The sequence below is a fragment of the Melopsittacus undulatus genome, chromosome 9 (genome assembly GCF_012275295.1).
Source record: "Melopsittacus undulatus isolate bMelUnd1 chromosome 9, bMelUnd1.mat.Z, whole genome shotgun sequence".
NCBI lineage: Eukaryota > Metazoa > Chordata > Aves > Psittaciformes > Psittaculidae > Melopsittacus > Melopsittacus undulatus.
In genome coordinates this window covers 35,368,800-35,381,029 of record NC_047535.1, presented here as the reverse complement: position 1 = coordinate 35,381,029, position 12,230 = coordinate 35,368,800, and the positions used below count along the sequence as shown (strand labels likewise).

The following is a 12,230-nucleotide window of genomic DNA, read 5'->3' as shown; positions in this document are numbered from 1 at the left end:
AAAAAATCTACAAAAATAACATTAATTTGCAGCTTTAAAAAAATTGTACTTTTTAACTTCCCTGTATCTGCATATTAAAAAATAATACTACCCTTAAGCTATTGTTTCTTTGAACTTACTAAACCTCTCCCCAAAGCTTTCACTTCAGCCCTTTAAAGTTAAGCACTGCATTCCTACCACAATGCCACAGTGTATTTACACGTCCTACCTACAGTCAGGAACAGATCCTGTTTGTCTGAACCACCAGCATCATGACATCCGTCAGTTTCAGGAGACCAGCTATTACTATGCAGTGGTATCTCAGCCAGCATTTAACTGCACCACACTTAACATCATGAAGCTTCAAACTGGCAGCCCATGAAAGAGCACCTAAGACAAGTAAGGCATGATGCATTCCAGCTAAACAAAGCTCATGCTGGCCATGGTCAGCCCAGCCCACACCACACGTCTGTCCATCTGTCTGTCTCTGTACACTGCACTCCCATAGCATGAGTTCATACATACACAAGCAAAAGGCAATGAGATTCAGCACTAAGCCAGGAGGAATCAAAGCTGATCTTAACTCCCAGAGTGACTTTCCAACAGGCTGGAATCAATATGCAATAAACTTTTCAAGGCTGTGATTCCCAGGTAACCATGGTATTAATTTAAATTCAATTAACGTCTTCATCAGCATTGGGAAAGATACATTCCCAACAAGTCTGCAGGTAAAGCAACTTCCAACAGTGCATGACTGATACCAGAAGAACAAAAAGGTAAATTCTTCCTTCACTGGCACTTGGCCAACAAATACCCACTTGTCCTCTGGGAATATGAAGTGCCATTTGAAAGCGTCTTTTTGACAAAGTGTATTGGATTCAATAAAAAACTATTTCAATAGATAATACATTTTTTTATTTACTTAATATTATGACTACAGAACTCTCTTAGCATTTTAATTTCAAAGCTGGAAAAAACAATTTACTCATGGGGAAAAAATGCAAATAAACCTTTATCTATCTATCTAGATATAGACAGATATATATATATATATATATAGTCATAGAATCATAGAATCACAGGATGTTTCAGGTTGGAAGGAACCTTAAAGCTCATCTAGTTCCAAACCCCTGCCACAGGCAGGGACCCCTTCCCCTAGGGCAGGTTGCTCCAAGCCCCACCCATCCTGGACTTAAAATGCTGCCAGGGATGGGGCAGTCACAGATTCTCTGGGCACCCTGTGCCAGCACCTAAGCATCCTCATAGGGAAGAACTTATATCTAATCTATATCTTCCCCCTTTCAGTTTAAAGCCATTCCCTCTTGTTCTATTACTCCATGTCCTTGTCAAAAGACCCTCTCCAGCTTTCCTGTCATACCTTTTATGTACTGGAAGCTTCTCTAAGGTCTCCCTGAAGCCTTCTCATCTCCAGGCTGAACTAGCCCAGCTCTCTCAGCCTGTCTGCATAGAAGAGGTGCTCCAACCTTAGGATCATCTTTGTAGCTTCATCTGTTGTCCCTGATGCAAACTTTAGTTCTTAGAGATGTATCCAAAGCCACATCACTGTCAAACTACATAGAGAAACCAGCCTTGGAGTGTACTTTCTGATTGTTGTTGCTTGCAATTGCACTATTTAAAGCCCCAGAAATCAGGGATATGCTTCCTTCCAGGCACTAGAGCACTGCTGGTGGTGTGGAAGGAAAGATGCTGATCTGGTCCCACTGCTCTCAAAAAGCCAAGCTGGAGTCGCCAAGGAAGAACAAATCCACTAGTGCGGGAGTCTTTCCAGCAGTGCAGGAAGTAAAACTGGTCAGTTGGGCAGTGGCAAGGAGATGAGACAAAAATTCAGAGGAGGTAACAGGAAGAATGAGGAAATTTGTAGGTGATGGTACATGCTATTTCTCCTGTGTCTTTTCCCTTATGATTGGTGCCCCTGTGGTATTTGGTGCCCACAGACCCTGCTGCTCTCGCAGTCCCACAGCCCAGGATGAACCACCCCCCCACCCCTGAGCCATATCTTTCCATCCAACTTACTCCCTTACAACCACACATTTGTGCTCCAGGGACACAGAGAAACAGCTTGAGAACAATAGAGCACTGAGAAAGACTCAGAATCAGGCTGTAAACAACAAAAACCCACCCAAACCCACAAAATACAAAACCACAAAACCCCACCAACCCCCTCCTGTCCTCCTCAAACTGATTATTTTGCAAATACTATTATGTGACTAATACAGCCTCCTGTTCTGTTCAGGAAGGAGGTGGTAAGGGTTAGTGCTGCACAATGCACATCGTTCCCTGAGAAACATCCTGGGGTAAATGCAGCCATAGCTAGATGCAGAACAGCATGCCCATACTTATTCATATTGGGTAAAATTCAATACTTACTCTAACAGAGAAAAAAAATTTACCCTGAGCTCCTTTGACTTTTTAGACTGGGGCTGTGAAGGTAAAATACTAGAGAGCCCCTTAAATAGTGAGTTATAATTTTGTTCTCTTTTTTTCTTAAATCACTACTTTTTCATCATTTTTTTCAGGTTTATTACTGCCCAAACAAAAAAGAAGGAAATTGATTCTTCTTGGAAATAAAACCAAAACATTAAAACTATGGTTCACCATCCTTTGGAAGACAAACAACTGAAAAATTCAAGGACAGTCATGTTGGTTTGCAGCACTTGCAACACTTCTATTTTTATTAAATAGCTATGTGTTTCCTTGTGCTGAATTTGAGCCATCCTTTAACCTCACAGCTGAGAGCTTCACGAGATTACAGACCTCGGCCCCAGCCATAGCTTGTTGGAATTGAATCATTAATCTTAAATCTAGTTGAAACCCATTGTTTAGTTGCATCAAATTCTGAACTCAGATCATAAAGAACATTTTTTTTCATTGCTGGTAAAGCATTTTGCCAGACTTTCAAAATAGTTAACATCATATATATGTATATATTAGCCTCTGTATTTCTCTCACAACTGTTCCTCTGCTTGGTTTCCCTTCACTGTGACTGGTGTCCATGAAAACAGATCACACAAAGTAAAGCAAGATAAGGGAGACTATTTTGAAAGAAAAGAAGTTAGAGGAAGCACTAGACATCTGAAAGTGCCAAGTCAGTAGCATAGATGCTAACAACATGAATGCCAGTATAACAACCCAATTTGAAAATATTCACACAGAGAAGAGGCATAGGAACAACAGAAAGCAAGAGGTAAGCAAATAGCTGCTCATCTTCCTTACAGTTGAGGTTAAGAGGAAAGCAGTTTCTAAGATATCCCTGAACAGAGACATTTTCAACTAATGGAAATGATATCTATCTCTTTTTAACTATGTAAGAGCTTCTGGAGGCATTTGGACTCCTTAAAAATATAGCTGTGATTTTCAGAAATCAACTTATCTCTATTCTAGTACTATCTCCATGACTTTATGATCCAGATTTCCTGAAAAAGGTGTTCAGGATTCTCTACAGGTCCTGTGAACCTCAATGTATCAGAGTGGCTAGATTACAAAAGAACATCCAAAATGAATACTGTTGCTTGACAATGCTAGTTTTCACTACTTCATATGTGGGGGTTAACAAGATACTAACAGATATTAACAAGGTCTTACCAGGTGTCAGTTCTTCCTGTGCTAAGCCTCCAATTGGAGGTCTGAGGTTGGAGGGATGCTGCCTTGGGCATCCTCCCCAGGAAGAAAAATGGGAAAAGAAAAAAAAAAAGGGGGGGGGGGCAATAAGAATAAAAAAAAAATATATATCTATATAAAAAAAACCCAAGAGGGAAAAAAACCCTGAAACAAGCAAACAATAAATCAAAACACAAATGGGTAAGAACATCATTCTGAAAACCAAGACCATCTGTCTGACTTCATTCCTTGGACCTGAGTATTTTCTGGGCATGAATTGTCTAACAGCTTTCCATAATGAGTTCATCAGGTACTACAAAAACCTACTCCAAAAGGATAAGGCTTTTCCATCCCTCAAACCACAGGTATTTTCTTATCACTGGCAGAAAGATCTGCTCTTCCTCCAGTGGTAAAATTTAGGAACTTGTGAGTCTGAATCTGCCACCAGGGAGAACTTTAACTGCTGTCTGGACCAATAGTATTATCAGCTTTTATCAGAGGGTCATCCAGGTGACTCTCATATACATCTATATGGTAGAATAAAGAGAGCTACCCCAGGCTGTTAAAACATGCAATTAGATTTGGGTATAGTAGTGATAACAAGAGGAGGAAATACTCTAAAGTTCATTAGATCTACTGAAAAGTGAAGAGATAAAGTGGCAGTGGAATACTTGAAGGTCAGTTTCTGATTTAAGACATTAGTGTGAAAGAAGTTCATCCCCATCTACAAGGTTGCACTTCATCAAGCCATCATCTGCAGAAGTCCACAGCTGGAAATAACCAGAGAGTGATTCCATATTTTATTTCTTGCTGGTTTGGATAGTCTACAAAACTTCTGTGACTTTGAATTAAAAATACAACAAATAAACAACTTTCTCTTGTACTATCACTGCCTAAGGAAAAGACAATCATTTGCTAGTCTGAAGGCAAGTAGCTCAGCTGAGCTGCACGAACTAAAATACCATTTTTTTAAAGTCTCAACCTGTCTTTTTGTTTTCCATCATGTTCCTACTTGAAGCATTTGAAACGTTGGTGACTTGTTCTACTTGTCTCAATATCTCCCATATTTACCATCATCCGTTTAGCACCATTACTCCATAGTAGCCTGCTTTTGCTTATCCAAAATCCTCCTGTAGCTCACGCTTGCTTCTCTTCAAGGCATTTTACCCTCCCTGCAATTAGTAGGCACTCTTCTTGTTCTTCAACACAAAACTGACAACAGGAATCTCCGTGTGCAACGTTTATCTTTCTCTTGAGGTGAATGGAGAAGAAAAAGGAGATTTGGGGAACAGCAGCAGTAGGTTAAAATCCCACCAAATGCATTTCAGAGAAGAAAGACTTTTTGTGGATTTTTTCTACTGTGTTGTTGTTTTAATGGATGTCAGATGTATGCAGAGCCACAGATGTTTATTGTTTCTGTATTACTGTAAAATGAATATAATAGTAATAACAACAATAATAATACATCCCATTCAAACTTTAATTAGCAAATACACCTTCTGTCTGTTGTTTAATCTCTTCAATTTTTCTCATCTTCCAGCACTAATATTCGCTCTGCGGTTGAATTACACCTCTTCATAAAAACGTTACACAGATATACTCTGACTAAAAGACTATTCAAAATAACAAACTCTTACACACATAAGCACAGGCACTTGCAGATGTGTTATACAGCACACTATGCTTATTCTTTTAAGTATACACTGAGTTTCAGGACTGGTTTAGCTGATGTTTTAGCAATCTCTAAGTGTGAGAACATGCCATCACAACCTTTTTTTGGAAGAGTTCCAAGCAACAATAAACAGAACATAATATTCTGCTGTCATAGTTGTTCTAGAAATAAACACATTCTGCTTCCCCCCCACAAAAAAGAACTCACAAAGCCGTTCAGCTTAGTTGATACTTGGTTAAGTTGGCAGTGGAGCTTGTTCTAAACACAACTTTCCATGGAGCAATTACTATTTAGTAAGCACTTCCTCTGGCTCACTGTCTGCTTCAATTATGCAAATACGATGTAACTTTATCCTTTCAGCATAATTACATCAAACACAATCGGTCTATATTAAGACTGACTTAAGATGAATTAATTCAGTTCATGTAATGATTTCCTAAATCACCCCATGGGACTATGGCAAAGAAAATTTTGTCCCAAGAGCAACATGAAGCATCAAGACAAATAATCTGGGGTCTGGTTGTACAAGAAACTGAACACTTCAGAGTCCCTTTGGAGTTGAAGACTGCTAGGGCATTCCAGCTGTTCCCAAAATAAGAACTTCAAATTATATTTATGTAGATAGGTCTAAACACACCAACACACCTGTTTTTCACATTTGTATTTTGAAGTGAGGAGTCATGGCTGGGGGAGAAGAGTCATTTGAAAAATGCCTTTATCTATATAATGACTGTATTAGTTTATGACTTACAGGACTAGCAGCTTTAGGCACATTAAAAAATATGATAATCCAAAGTGTACCAGATACTCTTGAACATTCAGACACATTAATTTTCAATGCAATTTAACATTTCTTGGCTTAACATTTTTCCCCTGAAGCATAAGAAGGGACTGTCAGTGTCACATATTTCAGGTTAAGGTACAGGAGCTGCAGAGCTCTCTTTTTCCAGTGAGGTTTGTTAGGAATCTTTCCTTAACATATTACAAATACTATTTAACACAATGATAAAAGGAAAAAAGAAAAAAAAAAGAGATACTCTTGAGGAGTAAAATAAGGGTAACCCCCTCATTCATGACTAATAAAGACACTCTCACCTAATCCAGTGGCATTTAAGCAGGCGCTTAGATGTCTCCATACCACAGAACAAAAGGAGACTGCTAGGCTGCAATACAGCTCAAAACACAGTCCTCTGGGGGAAACTTAGATCCATTCTGGCAATTTGGTTTGTTTTCATCAATTTATAGGGAAAATCAAGGCTTCTTATTTAATTTATGTCTTCATCAAAAGAAACGCATTGATAAATTTTAGGAAGCAGATGTTCACTGATAGATGATAAAAGAATAACACTAAAATGTCCATTTCCAGTTCTCTTGGATTCATAGTCAAATGAAATTACTACAACAGAAAGAAAAACAAACCAACATACAGCAGTCTAAATGCAAGAAAGGCAGGCAATCCATATGGATAACAGCCTCCCTAAGCAAAGAAATGCTAATACCTAAGGATTACTTACTTCTATACGTAACAGATTTCACCGGATGTTTCTCTTAGTGGATGAAACAGAAATCAGTCTGAAAGGGGAAATGCTGAGTTCTGGAATATTGTTTCAGGAGAAAGGGAATTTACTCTATTCTCTTAACCATCCCTTTACTCTTCCTCCAGACAGGACTATGCAGATGGCAGATACAGATGGCAATTAGGGATGGATGAACGGGACTGAAAAAGGTAAGAACCAGCCTGAACCTTTCTGGGCAGTCACAGAGCAGCCAGGAAACATTTGCTACTGAGAGAGCAGCTGCTATTCTGGGACACTTTGCTCTGCTTCTCCTTTAATACCAAGTACAGAACCTACTCTTGGTTATGTGTTGTTTCCTTTCCATGCAACTCATGGAACTCTACTGCACGGCAGCTGCTCCTAAGAGTGAACACAATTATATACATAGACAAAATGCAGTTTAAGCATCACAAACGAGTAATCATGCAATCTAGAAGTGCAAAATGAAACTAGCCAACTTTCAGGCAATGATCTAATATATTCACTGAATAAGAAGATATTTGCAGGCTTAATGGCCATACTTTTTTTTTTTTTTTGCAGATACACTAAAACCACTGATATTTTTACCTGTTATTTAACCAGTTTTCTATACCTGAACTTTCCATTCTGCTATCATCACTTACTGTGTCTAAAAGCAAACCTTATGTCCTATGTGCTTAATGTGTAATATAGAAGGAAAATATTTTAACAAACAAACTTGGAAAGTTTTTATTTCTGTGTACTGTTGGCAGGCTTTTCATTTCTGTGTCAGAAACCCTCAGGGATAAAAACAGACAGTATGAAAAGATTATTAAAATGTCCTGGTTTTCAGAAAGAAAACACCTCATTGTCTATCAACTGTACATATTTATGGAGAAATAACACGCTAAAATGCCTCTAAGGTTTAAAAACTGTAAAAGGATGGAGCATATTATATACCTGAGAAGAATAACTGATGAGGTGGTAGCGTAGACACAGTGAAAATGAATGTAAATATTTGTCTTTTCAGTGAGTGAGGACAACAGAACCTTTTTTAATGAGGGCAACATGTTCAAGGACTCCTTGGAGACCCCGCCTGATGCAATGCCATGTGCCAGCCAAGGAGTTTCTTTTCTTGACTCAGTATGTCCCTTGTAAAGAGCTTTTTTTGTTACATTATAGAGAAAACAGAGTCTAACTGACAAGTTTGGTTTGCCCAGAGGAAGCCATTTGGATAGTTAAGCATCTGTACAATTAAAATGGATAATAAATGGAAGTAAGATCTGACCATAAACACTTCAGAACACAAAGAACTGTTGAGAAACAAAGGGACTATGTAAAAATTTTCTCACAATTTTTATATACACATATATATGTACATGTATTTGTAGAACGCACAAGCAATATGTATAAATACAGTGCTTGATCTGAATGAAATAGAAGTTAAACTAAGTTCTAATTGAAACTGCCAATCTAAAACTCATTTTTACCTCTTCAGTAGAAAACTTATCCACTGCTTCAGAAATGATACATAAATTGCAAAAGATTTTTTTCTTCCTATATATACATGATGTGTTAAGATCATTTTGGTTTACTTTCAAGTGATAAAAGCTCTGTCATATCACCACAGCTTAATATAAGCTCTGAAATTGTGCCTTTAATAACTGTTGGTAGCTTCTCAACTGTGGAAATAATGTATAGGTTTTGCATGAGGAACACAGGCATTTAGGAAAATTTCAGGAGATGAAGACTTACTTAATGTACTTTATATTCTTTGTATCATACCACGTCTGTAGACATTTACTCATAAAACACATGAAAGAAAGAATTACGGGCGATCAGTTTTGTACCAGCAGCATTTCAGGAAGCAGAAGGGAGTGAAGCATAAGAGAGCTCTTACCCTCTATGGTCGCTCGCTTGGGCAGGATGGTGATGGCTCCCTCAGCAACATCCTCCTGATGAAGCAACGGGCTCACCTTGGAGCCCCACGTGTCTGAGCCCACCCACAGGAAATGACCAACTTGATCTGCCCTCTTCGCAGCGGCAAGGATCTGCCTGCAGAAAAGAACATTATGTTCACAAATTAATTTCATTTAAACACATAACTGCTTGGGGAAAATGGCATGTTGCAACTGCGGAATGAACAGAAATAGCATATTCCTGTAACCAACAGAGCTCAGGAATTTCACAACACACCAGACCATGATCCACACAGCACAGATTGGACCCCTCTTTTAATTCATCCTATTCCCATGACTGACATACTGATTCCAGTAAAACTTACTATTTTACCATCGACTTTACTGAAACGTTATCCTAGCTTGGTGTCTCGTTTTGTGGAACTGAGCCTCTCACCAATCAACAATGCCAACACAATTTTCAGGAGAGAGAATATGGAACACAGGCAAGTGAGAAATGAGAGTCACACTTTCAGAATATTCTTTATACTATCTTATGAGCAAGTTGTATGTGGTCAAACCTTGAGCACCTTATGTGGCTTAAACTTGTGCATCCATTTTATCACTAGTAACAATTAATTGTCATAAAATAGACTCTGAATTAAGGAATACTACATCATAGTATAAGCTTGGAGAGAGGAGCATCTTCTTAATGCCTCTTTGAGAGGTAAGGGCACGTCTGCCATCCATTGCATGAGTAACCCTATGCCAGGCAAAGCTTCCAGGCCTTGATTGACATTCCCATCCCCCCACTACTGTGATGCACAACATGAGCAGGGACAGCAACAGCAGAACTCAGTGCCTGACACTACCCTACACAGTGTGAACTCCACATCCCCACATTGCTCTTACCAACAGGCTTTTCCACTTCATTATTCATAGCTCTATTTGCTTTCTCTTTTCTGCATAGCTATCAAGCAAAAATGAATTAATTCCCTCAGTCATCCTTACTTTATGTCCTCATCATTGGCAAAAATAACGATGGCCCTGGCATTGGGAGTTTCTAGGAGCTGCTTGATAATTTTATCAAAGTCGATGGTCTTGTCCTTGCGATCCTGGGGGATTTTCAGGGACTGAGCAATGCAGAGCCCACCTGTTTCAGAAAGAAGAAAGGAGAAAGAAGAAAAGGACTATGTCAGAGGAAAGCATAGGAAAGGCAGTGGGAAATACATATGGCTGGAAGGGGAGCCTGGGAGGAAGAGAAACTCTCCGATCGAATCGCTGCCCTTACGGAGCACTTAATCTTCTTGTCATGTTTCCTGAGGGATTTGTACGATTATTTTTTTGCACAGAGCACTCGTTGCGACACAGTCTGCATGCCTGGGTAGGGTCAGGGATTAAACAGATGGGAAAAACCAATATCATAGAATAGCAGAATAAACAAATAAACCAGTCAGTGGAGGGATTCAAATAAACCCCAAACAACAACAACCTGAGCACAGTTAAACTGATTTTAAAAAGAACAACAATATGCTGAAAGGCAAGTGATGCTGGTGAAGAGCTAAGATTCTTTTTAATTTGGCAAGTTTAAGGATATTGAGGGAAAATGTTTCCACTGAAGCAACTTATCTGGAGCTGCCTGGAACATCACAGTTCCTCTCCTTGCACCCAGAAACTTTGACAATGTAATAGACAAGCTTTATCTTGGTAAAAAGCTGAGATTCTTTTTCATTTTGCAAGTTGAAGGATATTGAGAGAAAATGTTTCCATTGAAGCAGCTTATCTAGCACAGGAACAGCAAAAGAATTGAGATACTGGCAAAGCAAATTGGGAATTTGCTCAAGAAAATCCTTGCTCAAATGCCCGTCACAAATGGGATGGAGTAGCCCAAGCAACTGAAGCCTCAAAAGAACGTTCTTGGCTGTGAACTGGACTTCTCATAAATACACAAGTAACATAGTATCAACACAGTAACAGTGATAAATACATCCATGCCAAATAAATACGCACTTTTAGCACAGTTCACATATTTTAGTTACATAGCTTGTCTTTAGGGGGAAAAAAGCCCTGAAAAAAAATCACATCTCCAGTGACACTCTGCTTATCGTTGGCAGATGAAAACACAACTTCTGCCTTCATTATTTTGTTTCTCAGGGATAAATACTTTCATCTTTTATGGCATCTTACCTACCAACTTCCTCGGTATACTGCACACTGTGTTAATTAATAAAGTATCAGAGATGCATAATAAGAAAGAGCAGCGGGGATGGGTTAATTAAAAGCAGGACAAAGGAGATATTCACAGATAAGCTTTAAAATATAGATTTAAAAGTACTGTTAAATGAAGTAATAGATAAGGTGTTCTCAGTGATAGAACAAGGAGGAGGCAGCTTATCCCCCATGAGCATACACTGTCTGCTGCAGTCTATGAAGGCTAATGCAGTCACCCGACACCGTGGCACAGCAGACATGCAAACACTGGCAGGAAAACCACTGAACAGCCATGCAGACCAAATGCATGGCTTTAAAATTGTAAAACGTGGCACTTCTGCAGAGCTCCAAGCACTTTAGGTCACTGTTGTTAGGTAGGACAAGGAAGGGGTGATGGATTTAAACTAAAAGAGGGGAAATTCAGCCTGGATGTGAGGAAGAAATTCATTACAATGAGATGGTATTGGCACAGGTTGCCCAGAGAGGTGGTAGATCCCTGGAGACATTCAAGACCCGGCTGGATGTGATTCTGGGCAACCTGATCTAGTTGAAGATGTTCCTGCCCACTGAAGCAGGGTTGGAGTAGATGACCCTTGAAGGTCCCGTCCAACACAAACTATTCCACGATTCTATGATTCTATACTATGATAATTTTTTCCTTATTTTAGACATATAGAAAAAGATAGGCTTCAATAGAAAGAAATAAAATAGTGAAAAGGAAAGTCTGAGAAAGAACAGAATAGTAACCCCCAAGTTTTTTGCTGACTAACACAGAATATTTAATTTTGTTTTGCAATTATTACAACCTGAAATTACGGCAACCTGAGTTTTTTTCTTTAAAAGAAAACAATACTGATTTTTAAAAGGAAAATTAATTTTTAAATGAGGAAAGTCTCACCCCTAGTAGGTTCAAAAAGCTTAAACATTTTAATATGCTCAGTCAAAATTAGACAGAATCAACCCAAATCCATAAGCAGAGTTATTTTGGCAGATTATGTGCTGGTGAAAAGCACAGCTCTGCTTCTGAGTCCACGAGCAGGGCCACAGCACTTCTAAAGCATAGGGCACTGCAGACCAGTGGGAAACTGAGGATGAGCCATCCACACATCACCATCAGGGAAGAATTTCTCAATTCTGGCATCACGCCACAGGACAGTTTGAAGTTATTAGCTACTCCTGTTCTCCCTGGCACTCCATGATGCCAAGCCAAGCTACTTTGAGTCTCCCAGGAGAGACTCCAATTTCTCTTGTTAAATAAGGACATGGAAACTTTGGAGAATTCACTGAGAGAGAAAATAAAACCCAAAACAAACCAACCCACAGACTGTTACAAAGCTC

General features: G+C 39.1%; 1 protein-coding gene across 1 annotated transcript in view; it reads right to left on the bottom strand.

The window, feature by feature from the left end:
* The window catches only part of GRM7 (glutamate metabotropic receptor 7), a 296,698-nt gene that overhangs the window by 128,855 nt on the left and 155,613 nt on the right, over positions 1-12,230 (bottom strand). Inside the window, 2 exon segments of the mRNA XM_031049251.2 lie at positions 8,684-8,838; positions 9,693-9,834. Of these exon segments, the coding sequence (XP_030905111.2) occupies positions 8,684-8,838; positions 9,693-9,834 (297 nt within the window).